At 49.0% G+C, this 15,350-nt stretch overlaps 9 protein-coding genes across 18 annotated transcripts; 3 read left to right on the top strand and 6 right to left on the bottom strand.

The window, feature by feature from the left end:
* Positions 1–165: 165 nt before the first annotated feature.
* On the bottom strand, positions 166–3,389 carry FVEG_08087 (nuclear transcription Y subunit beta; the record flags this gene model as incomplete). 10 transcript variants are annotated; one of them, XM_018896895.1, is made up of 6 exons in its annotated part: positions 166–952; positions 1,115–1,242; positions 1,329–1,439; positions 1,647–1,981; positions 2,032–2,778; positions 3,090–3,389. In XM_018896895.1, 4 exons carry the CDS (start codon positions 1,813–1,815, stop codon positions 764–766), a joined length of 597 nt encoding a protein of 198 aa, XP_018754430.1. In that variant the 3' UTR covers positions 166–763. The 10 variants fall into 10 exon arrangements, with proteins under 10 accessions (XP_018754430.1, XP_018754432.1, XP_018754431.1 ...); XM_018896897.1 differs by having other exon boundaries at positions 2,367–2,778; XM_018896896.1 differs by having other exon boundaries at positions 2,367–3,389.
* A 2,353-nt stretch (positions 3,390–5,742) lies between these two features.
* On the bottom strand, positions 5,743–6,090 carry FVEG_16245 (hypothetical protein; the record flags this gene model as incomplete). Its single annotated transcript, XM_018905483.1, has 1 exon — positions 5,743–6,090. One exon carries the CDS (start codon positions 6,088–6,090, stop codon positions 5,743–5,745), a length of 348 nt encoding a protein of 115 aa, XP_018754428.1.
* A 102-nt stretch (positions 6,091–6,192) lies between these two features.
* Positions 6,193–6,810, bottom strand: FVEG_08086 (prefoldin subunit 2; the record flags this gene model as incomplete). The annotated part of the gene is made up of 4 exons (XM_018896893.1): positions 6,193–6,225; positions 6,287–6,479; positions 6,620–6,710; positions 6,771–6,810. 4 exons carry the CDS (start codon positions 6,808–6,810, stop codon positions 6,193–6,195), a joined length of 357 nt encoding a protein of 118 aa, XP_018754427.1.
* Positions 6,811–7,061: 251 nt separating this feature from the next.
* Positions 7,062–7,348, top strand: FVEG_08085 (hypothetical protein; the record flags this gene model as incomplete). Its single annotated transcript, XM_018896892.1, has 2 exons — positions 7,062–7,095; positions 7,146–7,348. The coding sequence occupies 2 exons, from the start codon at positions 7,062–7,064 to the stop codon at positions 7,346–7,348; spliced, it is 237 nt and encodes a 78-aa protein (XP_018754426.1).
* Positions 7,349–8,178: 830 nt separating this feature from the next.
* FVEG_08084 (hypothetical protein) lies at positions 8,179–9,343 on the bottom strand (the record flags this gene model as incomplete). The annotated part of the gene is made up of 2 exons (XM_018896891.1): positions 8,179–9,274; positions 9,324–9,343. 2 exons carry the CDS (start codon positions 9,341–9,343, stop codon positions 8,179–8,181), a joined length of 1,116 nt encoding a protein of 371 aa, XP_018754425.1.
* A 1,250-nt stretch (positions 9,344–10,593) lies between these two features.
* Positions 10,594–11,537, bottom strand: FVEG_08083 (hypothetical protein). The gene is made up of 3 exons (XM_018896890.1): positions 11,430–11,537; positions 11,240–11,375; positions 10,594–11,171 (listed from the first exon to the last, which is right to left on the bottom strand). Exons 1-3 carry the CDS (start codon positions 11,430–11,432, stop codon positions 10,978–10,980), a joined length of 333 nt encoding a protein of 110 aa, XP_018754424.1. The 5' UTR covers positions 11,433–11,537; the 3' UTR covers positions 10,594–10,977.
* A 134-nt stretch (positions 11,538–11,671) lies between these two features.
* FVEG_08082 (oligosaccharyl transferase complex subunit OST4) lies at positions 11,672–13,135 on the top strand. The gene is made up of 4 exons (XM_018896889.1): positions 11,672–12,127; positions 12,182–12,239; positions 12,291–12,354; positions 12,405–13,135. Exons 1-4 carry the CDS (start codon positions 11,840–11,842, stop codon positions 12,469–12,471), a joined length of 477 nt encoding a protein of 158 aa, XP_018754423.1. The 5' UTR covers positions 11,672–11,839; the 3' UTR covers positions 12,472–13,135.
* Positions 12,565–13,868, bottom strand: FVEG_08081 (hypothetical protein). Its single transcript, XM_018896888.1, has 3 exons — positions 13,610–13,868; positions 13,471–13,554; positions 12,565–13,420 (listed from the first exon to the last, which is right to left on the bottom strand). The coding sequence occupies exons 1-3, from the start codon at positions 13,775–13,777 to the stop codon at positions 12,662–12,664; spliced, it is 1,011 nt and encodes a 336-aa protein (XP_018754422.1). The 5' UTR covers positions 13,778–13,868; the 3' UTR covers positions 12,565–12,661.
* A 139-nt stretch (positions 13,869–14,007) lies between these two features.
* Positions 14,008–15,296, top strand: FVEG_08080 (hypothetical protein). The gene is made up of 3 exons (XM_018896887.1): positions 14,008–14,261; positions 14,313–14,411; positions 14,463–15,296. The coding sequence occupies exons 1-3, from the start codon at positions 14,131–14,133 to the stop codon at positions 15,031–15,033; spliced, it is 801 nt and encodes a 266-aa protein (XP_018754421.1). The 5' UTR covers positions 14,008–14,130; the 3' UTR covers positions 15,034–15,296.
* Positions 15,297–15,350: the final 54 nt, after the last annotated feature.

The raw sequence follows: 15,350 nt of genomic DNA, 5'->3' as shown, positions 1-15,350 counted from the left end.
ATTGACCCTTCAATGACTGCGAGAAACTCCAAGTTTCGCTCGTGATCAAAACTTTATAAATACATGATTCATTCTCTATATGGGTAGTTATGAGAAAGCGCCCTATAGGAACTCCCGTCTTGCCTTCAAAGCTCATGTCATCACCTTACTGTCAAAACATTAATAAGAGGTATAGCGTCAAACACTTGGACGAATTCTGAAACAAACAGATTGTGGGTGTTATTTATCTAAAAACTACTGGCTCAAAACTCCTTGCCTCTGGACTCGATGCATATCCGTCAAGTCTGCTTCTCAAAGACCCTTTCTGACTGTCGTGATTATCAACACTGATCATTTTGGGACTGCTCCCACGCTTGCAGGTAAGTACCAGACGCAAATCGCACCTCTATCCCTGAACACAAACCCAGTAGTGTCTCCCATATATGTTCCCTCCCATTCCCTACAATATCGTCCTCAACGCCACCTCATACCTGTGAGTCTGCCGTCGTTCCTCAAGTTCACGTACATATCCTGGAGGAAAGCTTCTTGTGAACAAAGATACACTTGCATTACAGTGCAGCATTTGAGATGATTGGATTGCTGTCGATACCGTTCACTGAGCTAATACTCGCAACCGATATGATGAGCCTGTGCTGTTCAAGGGGTACATGCTGCCGCTGGTCAGAAGAACCATTCGAGAGGACGTTGGACGAGTGCTGTTGGGACCAGGTAGTGGGTTGTTGGGGCCATGCTTCGTCGTCCGCTCCTCACTTCAGGCAGCGTTTTAGTAGCCCTCGCCAGCGTTGCCATTGTGGCCAGGTTGCGAGGCATAAATGTAGTTGGGGTCACCCCCAGCCTCGACGCCGTTTCCGTCCTGTCCAAATTCGCCCACGGCACTAGGCTCTGTTTTGGCATCATTCATCCATTGTTGATTATCGATCCCCACTCGATCGCGGTTCGACTGATTCTGTTGCTGTTGGTGATTCGCGTTAGCAACTGAATGACAGAGGCATCCTCAAACACTTCTCTTGCTACTCGGTATAGGCTCCATGAGCGGCAAAGCTTGCAAGGAGCATATCTGCAAGTCATTCACTCAATAGATCCAGGGCTCCTGTTGGTAGGGTATTGGACTTACCTCTCTATACTTGCTGAGGTAAACTTTCAGCGCTTCCGCGTAGTTCTCGAAACCGAGAGATGTCATGGCGAAAAGAATGTCTTCACCATTTACGGTCTTTCGTTTCTCTTGCTGGCATTTCTCCGACGCTGTGCAAGTCAGCATGCTGCAGATCCAAGACATGACTCGGATTTTCAAGTGGAAGTCTCAGTAAGGCTGTGAATCCAGAACTCACCCTCGCTTGTGATGAAAGAGATAAATTCACTAACACACTCTTGCATACACTCCTTGGCCTCTTTCGCGATCTTTGCGTTCTCAGGTAGTGCATTTTTCATGATACGAGCAACTGGAGCAAAGTTTCGAATGTTAGCATCAAGCTCATCAGCCCTGTCGGCCTTGGAGGCGCGAGGCGCTTTGGGTGATTTGGAGGACGAATCGCAAGACATGAGAGGGATCCAGATATGCACGACTGGGCGGGCTGAGACGTCAAACAGCTCGCGTAGAAAGGGACGAACAAATCATATCAGGATACCTCTGTAGATAGATAACATACCATTGGCTATTGGCAACCATCGATCTTGTTCCTTTACACCCTCATACTCGTAGCCCGCTGAGTTTGCGGCTTGTGGGTCTTGTTGCTCGTTCATTTGTGCTTCGTCGTCGGGTGACGGTGCACCATGGTCAACCTCCTTGGGAGCAGCGGATTGGGGGGAATCCGACATATTTGGCTACCTGCAGCGGCTGCTAGCGTCCTTTGTCAAAGGGGATTTCGGGCTCGCACAGCTGGACCTTGCGATGATGTGTCCCCTGGCCACGTCGCAGGTGGTAGGGCTTGCAAGCGTCAGGGTGTGCGAGAGAGGAGGAGGGGTCTTGGTTCTGCGGTGCGTGCTGTGCAAAGTCAATCAAAGAGTACCGTACCGATGAGGGTTCCTCTTCACTAATGCATGTGGTCCCTGGCCCGGGATCTTGGGGCTATGACGCTGTCCACTTGGGGAAGACTGGGGGCGTGTGCTTCTGAGGTAAGGAGTGATTGATGTGGATGTCTATTGTCGAGACAAGGAGAGGTGAGGTAAGGGTAAGGTAACCAAGATACAGGACACGGAGCGGAGCAGGCACCGGAGGGGGTGGGCCCCCTCCGGTGTAAAAGCCAAGTGAAGTGATGAAGGCGGGGGACCATGACTTCGAGGTCCGTTCGGTAGAGAATTAAGGGCATGCATAGTATGGGAGGAGGACAGGAAGGGGATTTGATTCAATCAAAGACATTGGTACGTACAGTCTAGGAAATACAGATCAACCTGAGGTAGACCAGTCGCGCGAGCTTCGAGCTGTTCTGTAACAGGCCCAAGCCGGCTGATAGATACAAATCAAGAGCAAAAGCCGACGCGCGCAAGACAAAGCTGTAGCACACGCGTTGGAAGGTCAAAGGATACGCGCAGGACGGCAGGACGCAGGTCAACAGCGATGGCGATGGCGATACACCTCAGTAGGTAGTGATGTCGTCCGGAAGCGTCTCAGAATCGACGGGACGGAGCGGCGCAGACTCGGGTCGCGATTTAGCTGGAGACCAACGGCGAATTGCACGGGAGTGCGAAGGTTTCTACCGGGTACGGAGCTTGGAGAATGTGTTACACGAGGATAGCAAGCGTCTCGTTCGCCAATTTCAGCTCCAATATGCCGCGGGGGTTCTACCAAATCGCGTCAGATCCAGAGTCAGAGGGAACAATCAATAATAGCTCGGGAGGCTAAAGAGGACCAGGACAGGCCGGGGCTGGGGCGTGTGTAGATTCGATGACTGATTGATGATGGAGCGTGATGGGGTTCGCCAGCAGGGGAAAGCAAAGAGCTCAGTGGCGATGGAGGCGAGGCTAGAGTGAGTGAGAGTGCGAGGAGCAGCGAGCGAGAGGGTGTCTGAGTTGTTCGCTTGTGGTCGCAGTTGAGGTGCATATGTGGAGTGCAACAGCGGGCGTGGGGTTCTTTTCTGGAAAAAGAGACTTACAATTGATTGATTGCAGCTGCTGTTAAGCAAGCCAGACGATTAAGATGTTAAGTAGCGGATTTGCGGTCAAGACGCGATCCGATTAGTCAAAGTTGCGTTGATCGATTCGGGCAAGGTGAAGAAACTTGGTCAGCTTTTGGTGGTGGTGGATGGAAGTGCAAGTGCAAGTGAGGTTGACTAGGAGAGATGTTTCGTTTCCCTGACACGCCAACAACAAACCCAAGGCCAAGGCTGAAAACCTAAAGCGTGCCTGGCCCCCAGCAACCCTCGTAGGTAAGGTATGTACACGCTAACTTAACCCGCACTGTTAACTTTTAGTTAGACCCTGGCGCCATTGCTGAGGTACCTAACTTAGTAGGTACCTAGTTAGTTGCTCTAATATTCTGGAGGCCGCTTCCATATCAGCGTTAGATGTTATCGATAACGACGAGCTGGGGCCCTATCTAACCCTTTTTGATGAGCTGGCTCAGGTTGGCTGTCAGCGTAGGGCCAAATCAACTCAGAAGCAGCACATTGAAGTTTATTAGCCATGCAAACCCTCACAAGAAAGCAACACCAAAGCTTACAGGCACAGTGCTGAGAAGATGCTCAGATTCCTGTATAACTATTGATCCTCTCGACACCGCTATATCAATCCGACTCACCCGGACAAGGAATACTCCCTCGATGGACCATCCATCTGCTCGCTTCCTTGATTCCCTCAGCCGCTAGAGCCAAAAGCCCTGGGCTTGTCTAGGAAAGCAGGTAGGCAAGTTGCTGCAAACACTCCCATGGGTACACAGGAGCATGGTCCCAGGCGGTGTGTCGCAAACTCTTTTTCACCTACCTTGGCTTTGGGGGACCATCGTACGAAAAAGAACCCGTGTTTACAGTGATACCTACTGTCCTGTACTGGCCGAGGAAACGTGCGAGATGGGCCATTCTGGTGCTACACCCAATATCAGCTCTGCTATAGATGCGCTGCAGCGAGGCCTTCTACTGCAGCGCTGTTGGATCAGGATATGTCTCTCAACAAACACATCCATCTCTGCAAATGACCCCGTCTCCAATGCCTCCTCATAATGACGTCCAGGCACTCACTCACTATCAGGCACTTGACCGGTCATGATCAAGTCCACCTGGGCGGTAACGGGAGAGGGGGTCCACTCTGATTCCTTATTCGACAATGGCATTTTCATCAAGCCACATCAAAACTGTATCCACGCTTCCATCGCCAGGGTTCAGTTTGGGCTGAGCTTTAGGGGTAACTCATTGTCGGCCTCATTTGTTCATCGCAACCTGTAAGCTTCCGCATAGTATGCCTCAGATGCAAGCCAGCAACTTGGCCACGAGTTTTCAGCCTAGCTCAAAAATTACAATCCAATAAATTGTTCAGCTTCCTTGTAAAACATGGCCAACGGCCTGGTCCAATACCTGCAAGGACCCGACAAACTGGAGTGTTGGTCATCCCAGTTACGGCTTGATTGTACCAGTCAAAGAGGCCTTACTACCATATGCCATTGTTCCCTACAGTTGATTTGGGACTTTAGTTGATTCGACGCTTATCAGGGCTTCTGAAACCCTAACAAACCTTCCAGTGTAAGCAATATGGAGTTCACGCCAAATGTTAAGGCTTTCTCATAACTGGAACCCAATGCATGCATCCTAGCCAAGCCACAAACAGCTTTCAGAACATATATGACAGTATCTGGTTAGGATAAACGACTGTGATAGCCTCATCAGAGTTCCTGCTGACCGCCCCCTGGCACAGTCAAGGTGAAGCCAGCAAGGTGCGTTGAGTGACGATTGACGGTATGACTACGAAATTTGATAGATCCTTTGTTGATCTGCTGCGATGATGAGAGTTCCTGAGGATCTTAAAGCTCACAACGGTTTTCCAGCAACAAACAAGCCTGTGAAGGCGTTATCGGTAAGCCACTTATATCAGCCATTCTGTCCTTCAGGTCTGATTGGACTCGATCTCATCAAAGCCATTCCAGAGATCATATTTTCACAGAACAACAAGCTGAGCATTGGAACGACCGCTGTGCCGCAGGGCCTCCCACTAAGGGAGGGGACACAAGTGCAATATCAACCAGTCAGAAGTACATATCATGGCTTCTGCATGTCAACAAACGATCTGCTGCGCCAGAGGAATACACTAGCCCCCACAAGGTCATGATGATGATGCCGCTACTGCTCTTGACAAGGTGGTGGAGAGCTGTGGGAGTGAAGGCAGCATATGATGACTTGCAGTTCATGGCTAGGCTGCCCCATATCGATCAGACTCTTTTTAGATCTCGGTGAAGATCAGTCAGACATGTAACTTTGATTGACGTCGGATGCACATGGGAAACGCCAGCTGTCCATCGTACTATCTTTGTCGTCCTCTGGCTTTCTCATTCTCATGCAGTTCGCCTTGATGCACACGTCTTCAGTTGAGGCATGAAATACGAGGCAAGTCTCGCAAAAGTCATGAGTTTGAGACCGATTGAGTGTGCGGAAATCTCCTCATTTTTCTCCTCAAAAGAAAGGTATCACCATCATCAGCAGTGTGGTCTGACACGAAGGTACATATGGCCAGTTAATGCAACTAGTGGGCAAGCCTCGTCAATCGGGGTGTTTCTGTCCATACAAACACATGCCCGCTGTCTAGGTTTTGCGTCGCATTGCATTACATTGTCTGTTTGACGTCCTGCATGTCAAAACTCTGATGCTTCTGGGGCCTCAACGCGGTTGGGCGTGCAGACGCTTTTGCCGCCATAACCCCACAGTGCGCAGCAAGTGTACAACGCATCAACACCATCTTTCCATTTCTTCCGTCGTGTTGCTCGTTCAGCCTGAAAGGCAGACATTTGGAAGGCAGGCAGGCCACGGAAATCCGTCTCATCCACATCCAAATGAGGCTGGAGCAGAAACATCGGGAGGTCCGATGGAGTTGCAATCGTAGAGAGAAGGGATACTGAGGAGTGATTGCGTTGTTGCAAGCTCTGTCGTATGAGGCTGTGTTCAAAAATGGCATTTCTAATAAATCGCAAACATGCGGTTCTCTGGTGATTCTCAAAAATAAAGCCTCTGTGGCACTAATGCAAACGTTTTGTTTTATTCTGTTCTTGTAGTCTCATTATTGCTGTACAACCTGCACATTGTTCTTCTTCTGTAAGAATCATTAGTATCGGCTGTACTCTTACATCAAGGGCTAGATATTTTTCTCTTACCTTCCACTTCTCAAGATCATCCTGCTTCGTCTTGTATTGCTTCACCAAATCATCCAACACCTTGCGAAGCCCTTCTTGGTTGGTCTTGAGGGCTGGTACCACATCCTTGACCGTCCTCTCAACAAGCACACCATTGATGAGACGGAAACACTTTCTGTCTTCTGAGAGGGGCTCTAGTGTCTCCAAAACAAGTCTGGTGAAGGCCATATCAGAATCAGTAGTTCAACATGCGGTAGCACTAAGTTGTGGGAGGAGGGCGTTTGGGGCAAGCTGACACCATGCTCAAGCTGTTTCAATGACGGCGAAGACAATAGTTAAGAGTAAGCCACTTACTTGTGCTCCTCTGCTTCTTGCTCAATATCACCAATTCTCTGGGCTATTTGCTGAAGAGTGTTTTTGTAGTTGGAGTAGGTAACTTGAAGATCTAGACAACGTGAGTAAGAGGCGGCGTCATGAGGTGTATCAGACGGGGGTTTGTGCTGACCTTGCTGCTTCTTAGCAGGTACCTGAGCCGCTGAAGACATCTTTTTAAAGGAAGCAAAGTGTTCCGATATACTGCTTATCTCTGTTGGTTGTGTATCAATGAATGTTCTCTTGTGTGGAAATACTTGTAGAAGCCAACGCAAATACAACAAAGCCCCTCCAAATCCCAATGGAGCCCTCGGCCGGGTCCGTGCACCCCCGACCCAATATTCAATCTCAGCATGTGGCGCTCACTGTATTTCTTTCAGGGTCCTCCAACTCTGTCCAGTACTTACCTTATATCGACATCATCATGCATCCTCATCTTCACACAAAGAACGCTCTGGGTAAGTTCTTCGAGCACTTTATTGCCACCGCGCGCTGACCCCAGTCACAGCGTGTGAAGAGGTCATCGCTGCTCTCGAACAGTGCCATAGCCAAGGCTTCATGCACAAGGCTGTTGGGAGCTGCAATGACGCCAAAGAGAAGGTCAACGAATGCCTAAAGATCGAACGATCAAAGATGCAGGCCGAGAATCGAAACGCTGCCCGGGCGAAGCGCGACAAAATCCGGGAGCAGCAGCGGGAACTGGGACTGTGATATAGAAACGTCTCACGATACGATGCCAATAACCCGAATTCGACACGAAGCGAATCCATTGACAATGGGCTGTATTCGACCTGTATACTAGAAACATTTTGGCTGGCGTTCTGGGCGATAAATTCATGACAAGGAAGCATGGCTGTAACAGTACAAGTATTAATCATCATACGACCCTACTTCAGTTACCAGGTTGCTCTTAGTCACCATGAGGTGCATGTTCCTATATCACGATCACTTCTTGAAACTAAACTTGGATTGGGACGCCAATACTTATCATCAAGCAAAACACCATGTACTGTGAAATATGTACAGTATTACAATATTATCTACCTCATTCTTGGCTCTTGAAAAGATGCAAAAATGAAGGGAAGAAGAAGAAGAAAGGGAGAAAGCAACCAAGGGTCGATGACTGGGTAAAATCTCTACAGGAGAAGAATAAAACCAATCATCAAGGGAATCGTCATCAGCATTCCGTCGATTGCCTTTACCACCGCCCCTGAGACAACGACAATAGGAGCATCTGGAGCGCGCTAATCGGTGTATGAGTTGGAGCTGGCCTGCGGCGAAACGTTGGGTTAGGGGCATCAGAATACCCGCTTCCTCCCAGAGGCACTGCAGAAAGCTCCGCTTGACCATGGCTAACCTTGGTTGTAGGGGAAGAGTTCTTGGGCTGGGTTTGGAATTGCGTCTGTCGAGGACTCCGTTTTCTCGGCAGCACTTGTTTCCAAGGACTCGGATGTGGTCATTTTCGGGATGGGGGCTAATTTTGCTGTCAGTACTGGGCTCTTTGCAGCTGTGGATGCAATGACTGGCAGGGAAAATGGGCTTTAGGATATGTGCGGTGAGAGCTTACTTGTTGCTGACCCGCTTGAGAGGCCACTACTCAAGCTCAGGGTGACCTCGTCGGTAGACGTTGGGACTGCTAGAACGGTTGATGACACTTGAACTTCCTCCCGAGAGGTAGTTGTACTGTCTATGGAGCTTTCGGACAAACCCGTTGTTTCGAGGCTAGTAGTGCTCTCGTTGGAAGAATTTGGAACTGTTTTAGTTGTAGTATCAGATGTTGGGGCAGTAATGGAATCGATTACGACGGTTGAATACTCTGTAAATGTGTCAATTCGTTCGACACTTGTTGTTACTCTTATTGCCATGGTAGAGTTTGGGAGTTCTTCTAAAGTGACTGAGCTACTGGCTTCGGTCGATGTCTCCATAACGTCTATGGTAGTTTCGGTGGCAGTGCCTGTGTTAATGGTTGTAGTAGTGTCTGTGCCCGTTCCTGAAGCAGTAGATGTTGTTTCCTTGGCAGTCGTAGTAGTCGTCTCCTCAAGGGTGGTCATAGTGGTCGCCTCTTTTCTAGTTGTTGCCATACTAGTATCTTCAGCAGTACTAGTTGCCTCCTGAGAAGTTTTTGTTGATTCATCCTGAGCAGTTGATGTGGAGGGCTCTTCAGAGGTAGTTGTTGTCTCGTCTGCAATTGTCGTCGTTGCAGGCTCCTCGGTAGTGATGGTGGTTTCTTCTGCTGCTACCCCGATTTCAATCGTTCCGGACACAGTTCCCGAAGCAGTGATGGTAGAGGTGTAGGGAGTATCGCCTGCTGCCAATGTAGTTGTGGTTGTGACGTAGGCAAGTCGGAAAGGTTCGTTGCAGTCAACGCAGGCTTCAGCTTTAATCATCAGAGCAGAGTCGAATACGGCGTCTGAAGCATCCCAGACTGCGACGACCACTGTCTGTGGACCTCCGGGAAGTAAGGGTACATCTATCCAATAAGGCGGCGACGAGCTGGCATACGAGGTAACGCTGTTGGGCAGTACGATAACCAAAGGTTGTGACAGCCAGTGGCTCATCGCGGTCAGTCTATTCCCATTACCATCCAAAGCATAGTTCTGGTTGTCTACGAATATGCCAATTGGATCAGGAACGCCTCTTGGTTCATTAGTTGACTATAAAACACTTTGCAGCCAGTATTACTAACCCAGATTCTTCCGAAGCCATGACAACCTCGAACCTCATTCCTCTGAAGCCTGGGAGAAGCATGTCATCCGCGGTCAATATCGCAGCGTTGTTACTTGAACCTCCGCCGCATTACGTTACTGACCCAGCCGCACCATTATCCACGAAGTGGCCTCCGTTTGGAAGAGCTCCCACAGCAACTCCCGAGGTGAGGATCGCTGCGTCTCCCATACCGAAGGGCCCATCAGTGAATGTTCCAGAACTGTCCGATGCGCCTGTGAAAGATGCTGAGATGACACTTATACCTGTGCCAAAGATAGCGGAGGCCAGAGCGTCTCCATCAGTGTCTGCCGTGACGCTGAATGCGTATGAAGCACGTAGCAGTGCCGCCAAGGCAACGAGCCTTGACAGATGAAACCCTATCTTCAACGAGTTATTTCAGAAAAGAAACAGGGCGCAAACGTTGCCTTCCTCTGACTTTCACTTCGAGGAGTGGTCGGTGGATGAGATCAAGAAGGTTCTTTATATACCTTTCATAAGCAGCCCATATCTGAGCAGCAGCTACAAAGGGGGGGCTTCGAAAGCGCCCTAATGCACTCATGAATAACATCCATTCCAATACCAAAAGGCTGATGATCACCTATAGATTACCTACTATCAATCGATCCACCCGGTTGCCTCTAGTAGCCTGCAGCTAATGCAAGTCTTCTGCTGCTTTCTCCTGTCTCATTGCTGTAGTGGTTAGAAAGACTACGAGCGATGTGACAACTAAGTTCAGATGAGCTCAAATCAACGTCCTCTGCAGTCTACATATGTTAGAGTGACATGCCAAAGATCCCCTTACACTGCCATTTTTCAGGATGTCATCCAGGCTTAGTGAGTTCAATATTGGCATTCCTTGGATGAAAGCTTGGTTGTGGGACAAGAGAAACCATAACATGACAAGTAACGGTTGTGCCGCTATAGTCTACTTCGACAATGAACCTTCCGTTATACCTCAAAAATCTGGTGTTCTCCAAGTTGTAAGCCGAGTTGTAATAGAACTTTCTGAAACTTGATAAAAGGTATTCGTTCTTATTCGAATGCTCCCAACCTAAGAATAACATGTGTAATCGACGATGATAAGTGAGACGTTGGCCTGAGAGGAAATACTTCTAGTATGAGACATTCATTAAGCATGTAACAAGCTTAGCCTTAAGCCCATGATTCTCCCTGAAACTTGGCGGGTCATTGTTAAAGAGTCAGATCATCGGTATTGATCAAATGAGAGCTCACAATACACGACTCATGGCGGTCGATGACTGGGAATGATGTAAGTAGAAGGCATGAGAGAAGAATTTGATGCCTCGTAAGATTCTACTTTCACGCGTTTTGAAGCCGTTGGTTCCTATCGTCTTACCATAAAAGAGGCTGACCTGAGCGCCACCAGAATTCTGTGATGATCTCTCGATAATACACCATATCGATAGAATTTTATTTGAAGCTCTTTATCATATCGTATGTCAATTGAGGGGAGTGATCCGGGCGGGTCCTGGTGTTAAGCATGTCACAACACTATGTCGATGTCTCACACTGAGTCGGAACAGTTCCAGATAGCCAGTCCATCGGTCCAGAACAAGTGATTATATTGCATCGTGCCATTGTTTCGACTAAGCTATGATCATCTGACAGCTGTCTCAGGCCCTCCTTCGAAGAGCAGAACCGTAGGTGAAGAGGCCAAATGCTGAAATGACGCTGAGAAGAATTGGAACCGGTTTCCTCAGACGAAGGGCTCGGGGGAAAGCAGATCCCCCAAGAACGACGGAGGCTAAAAGACCAAGCTCGACTCCATAAGGCTGCTCATTCTGAATGCGATAGCCACCAAGAGCATCTACAAGAGAGTTGTCAACACGTTGACATGCTAAGGGGAAGGCAAGGGAGATATATATCGGGACTTACATAAGAATCCAACAGCACAGCCAGCAACGATCGAAGGAACAGATCGTGTGCGCACGTATCCCATGATACCACCTCCTGTAGTCAGAGCACCGAGGATGTAGGCGGGAAGCTCAAGATCGTGGTAATTGACGGTGGCCTAAACTTGTTAGCCAACGAGCTAATCAATGTTATTATAGAGCTCATTACTCGCCATTGTATTTTGCTTTTATCCTTACGGTCTGGTCTCTCAATGTAATTCTGTAGATTTTCAAGATGAAAGCAACTTTGTTCTTTTATGTCCAAGATGAAGCTGCGGAGCTCTCGGCCATTGACGACATATTCGAGGTACGTACCTCACAGTTCGTGGTGAGTGTGGGTCTATCCCCCCGGATTCTTGGCTTTTTGTAAGCCAATCGTATCCCGTTCACCTTGGAGCTTTCGTGTCCAGAGGAAGCTCTCCTACGGATACTGCAATTCCAACTACCTTGAACTAACCAAATCCACCGACATCAACATCAAACACTACAAATCAACCATCGCCAAAGCCTCATAATATCGAAAGAAACACCCACATCAAACAAACAGTCCAACTCACCCAACAAACCCTCCCGAATTACAACAATGGCGGCTAAGAAGAACGTCCGCGATATCACCCCCTCGGCCGCTGCTACCACTCAGGCCAGCACCACCAGCGCTGGTTCAGTTCCTCCTCAGCCTCAGCCCAAGCCCGTTGCCATCGCCAAGAACGAAACCAAGGGCGAAGTTCAGTGGGACAAGGTAGCCCAGAACCTCTACAATCACTACGTCAACAACACTCCTCAGCGCATCAAGTTGGTTGATGCTTTTATGGCCTTCCTTGTTGTCGTTGGTGTTCTCCAATTCATCAACTGCGCCCTCGCTGGCACCTTCGTGCGTCTTTCTCCGTGGATATGCAGTCTTTTATCGATTGCTAATGCTTCTTAGCCCTTCAACGCTTTCCTGTCCGGCTTCTGTGTGACAGTTGGGCAGTTCGTCTTGACTGGTATGTTACGACGACCGGCGACCTCGAAAGGTTATGGCTAACAATACCCAGCTTCGCTACGACTTCAAACAAATGAGGCTGTCAAGAATGATTGTCCTTCAGTATCCCCCGAAAGGTTTGTCGAACTCGGGTTAATAAAGGAGACCCAACACTAACCTTCTCTAGAGCTTTCGCCGACTACATCGTCTGCAGCTTGATCCTGCATTTCTTCGCCATCAACTTCATTAACTAGACGGCCGGTTGAATATTGTGACCCTGGTGGGATAGGGACCTCTTCTCTTGAGGGCTGCTACGTCGGACCCATCAGGCAGTGTACGATAAAAGACGGCAAATCACGAAATTCTTTAAAAGTTTGACCAATAGATCGGGAAATAGAACAATCAGCAAGGGGAATCATTTACATGTGCTATCTCGCCATACTCTCATTCTGCTTCACCACCACTGGCCTGAGTCTCTGGCTTTGGTGAGTCCCTTGGAGGACCGCCTTTGGGTGGGGGAGGGGCTGGTGAGTTCCTAGTCGAAGGTGCATTGTCCACAGCCCGACTCTTCTCTTCCTCCTCTTTAAAGTAGTCATCCATCAGCCTGTTAGGGTTGTGGCCATGGCGTTCCTTCTTCTTGCCAGCTCCCCTCGGCGGTGCACTCACCGGAGCATCACCTATCATCTGTGCAGGCACCAAAAAGTCTCCTACGGGAGGGGCGGGCTCCGAGCCACCTATAGCAGGAGCATACGCGTCTTCACTCTCCTCATTGGTAGCTCCGTCGAACATCGTCTCGCCAGGGGCATCAACGGGCTCGCTCAGAGGAGGAGGTATCCTGTGAAGGGCTCCGTATCCAAGCACGCAACCCAACGCTCCTTGGCCACCCCAATCCCTGCTAGGTTGTATTGTGACTTCTCTGGTGACATTGTATTCGTTGTTGTAGACCCAGATTCGCATCGGCCGTCCAATAAAATCCTCGACGAGCTCGCCCAGGCCACCCTCGCCATATAAAGCACCCTCAGGACTGCCGAGGATATAGTCACTGTATGGCAGAAGACCGGCGGCGTCGGCGGGGGAGTTGGCGGGGACATCGAGAACGTGCCAGATGTTGGCAGCAAGGGCCAGCGGAGCGTATTGGAGCGAAAGACCGAGGGATGCAGTATCTAACGCAACAGGAGCATGGATTTCTCTCGTTCTTTGGCCCTAATTGTTGTCAGTAGGAGAGTTCAGAAGGCACAAAGTTAATAGTTTACTTTTGCATTCCATAATCCCAGGGTAACTGTGCTGCCCGCGCAGTTTCTCACTTCCTGACTGAACAAGGCTGGTTCAGGGTCCTCCTAGACTAATTGTTAGAGATAAGGAGCTTAGAGTACCCAGAATGGGCCAACATACAATAGGTCTACCATTGATTCCAACAATGAAGTCGAACCAGGGCTCGATAGCAAGCTCCAGGTTGGTATTGCGCAGCACCTGGAAGCCGAAGGAGCCTCGCTCTTGTTGCCTCTGCTGCTGGACGTCTCCGTCCAGGCGCGAGATGAAGCGGTTTAGCGCATTAAACATTGCTTCAGTGACTTTTTCTCTTGATCCGTGTGTGTTTATTATTGCTGGGGATCAAAAGGGTTTCATGTGTACTGTATCAGATGGAAGTATGCCAAGGGCAGATCGAGCAATCGCAAGCTGTCACTATTACAGTGGCAGCCTTGCAGCGATGGCGTCCGTGCCAAGCCAACTATCTACCTAGGTAGTCTCTATGTGGGGCATGCTGTGGGGAGCTCATCGTCAGCCTCGTGGTCAATTTCAACCTTGGAGCTTTCTGCGACTTGCTCATGGCAAGTCTGTATTTCAGTTTTTGACAAAGAATGGCTGCTAGCTGTTAATATAAAACTCTCTCGTACTATACCTCCGATCAAGATATGAGTAGTTCAGGGGTAGAAATGTCGCTGGACGACTCCGAGTACTCTCTGAAGCCCGCTGAAGAGCTGCCTCTTACTGATGATTGTCACCATTACCAAGGAAAGCATCAGGTGCCATGGGATATTCAAAAGTGAGCAACTATTGACTAATTCACTTCTCTCGATCTTGCTAATATGGTCAGATACTTTGCGCAACGTTATTCGATCTTCTCATTATATGACTATGGAGTTTACATGACGGATGATGCCTGGTTTGGTGTGACGCCCGAGCCAGTAGCAAAGTGAGTATACAATGTCTGAACCTCCTCAAGGCTCTGCTAACTCTAATCTAGCCAGGTGGCTCATGATATGTACGGCACTGATCAGAAGAAGCATATCCTGATCGATGTCTTTGGTGGTGCAGGGGGTAACAGTATTGCCTTTGCTCTTTCCGAACGATGGAGTCGCGTTATCTCTATCGAACGCGACCCTTCAACTCTAGCCTGTGCCCAGAATAACGCCAAGGTCTATGGTATCGCGCCGGGGCTAATTACGTGGGTTCTCGGTGATAGCTTCGAGTACCTCGATAAGTTGTTCAATCACACAGAAGAACTGCACCCAAATTTAAGAGTAGGCCTTGACGAAACAGTACTGTTTGCGAGTCCACCTTGGGGCGGCCCTGGATACCGCACTGATGAAGTATTTAATCTTTACAACATGCAGCCGTACAATCTTGACGATTTACACACTGCATACAACAGGCTGGATCACGCGCTGTTTCTCCCACGGACGAGTGATATCCGACAAATCGCCAGACTAGCACCTCCTGATAGGAAAGTCGAGGTTGTTCAATACTGCATGGAGGGTGCCAGCAAGGCCCTGGTAGCTTACCTTCCAGGCAAATACTCAGAGGCCCGCCAGTGAAAGACGCCCTCCAAAATAGATCACTGTCGCCACTCGCATCCAATACCAATGAAAGAAGGCTGTACCTGAGGAAGGGTGTTGCTAAAAGTCTCGGGTATTTGGTTGGCGAGATGATGCTGCTGTCGGGGGCAACAATATTTATCTATTTGATGCCGTACATTGCCTATTCAACGGCATGATAATATAATTTGCAGCTTGGGCAGACATCAATAGCACGTTGGTGTGTCGTTCAAGCGGGTATTCTCCAGCTTATTCAAATTGCACAAGTAATTGATGTACAGTAGACATGGTATTATTGGCACTGTACTGTGAATGGT

The sequence above is a fragment of the Fusarium verticillioides genome, chromosome 3 (genome assembly GCF_000149555.1).
Source record: "Fusarium verticillioides 7600 chromosome 3, whole genome shotgun sequence".
Classification (NCBI taxonomy): Eukaryota; Fungi; Ascomycota; class Sordariomycetes; order Hypocreales; family Nectriaceae; genus Fusarium; species Fusarium verticillioides.
This window is presented reverse-complemented; position numbering and strand designations above follow the sequence as displayed.

Coding starts and splice junctions, on each gene's coding strand:
- FVEG_08083 (XM_018896890.1), bottom strand. Junction 11,172..11,239: donor CTGTGCTGTTGGATTCTTAT/GTAAGTCCCGAT, acceptor ACTCTCTTGTAG/ATGCTCTTGGTGGCTATCGC.
- FVEG_08082 (XM_018896889.1), top strand. CDS start 11,840: ATGGCGGCTAAGAAGAACGTCCGCGATATCACCCCCTCGGCCGCTGCT. Junction 12,128..12,181: donor GCGCCCTCGCTGGCACCTTC/GTGCGTCTTTCT, acceptor AATGCTTCTTAG/CCCTTCAACGCTTTCCTGTC. Junction 12,240..12,290: donor TGGGCAGTTCGTCTTGACTG/GTATGTTACGAC, acceptor AACAATACCCAG/CTTCGCTACGACTTCAAACA.
- FVEG_08081 (XM_018896888.1), bottom strand. CDS start 13,777: ATGTTTAATGCGCTAAACCGCTTCATCTCGCGCCTGGACGGAGACGTC. Junction 13,555..13,609: donor GAATCAATGGTAGACCTATT/GTATGTTGGCCC, acceptor CAATTAGTCTAG/GAGGACCCTGAACCAGCCTT. Junction 13,421..13,470: donor TGGGATTATGGAATGCAAAA/GTAAACTATTAA, acceptor GACAACAATTAG/GGCCAAAGAACGAGAGAAAT.
- FVEG_08080 (XM_018896887.1), top strand. CDS start 14,131: ATGAGTAGTTCAGGGGTAGAAATGTCGCTGGACGACTCCGAGTACTCT. Junction 14,262..14,312: donor GTGCCATGGGATATTCAAAA/GTGAGCAACTAT, acceptor TAATATGGTCAG/ATACTTTGCGCAACGTTATT. Junction 14,412..14,462: donor ACGCCCGAGCCAGTAGCAAA/GTGAGTATACAA, acceptor ACTCTAATCTAG/CCAGGTGGCTCATGATATGT.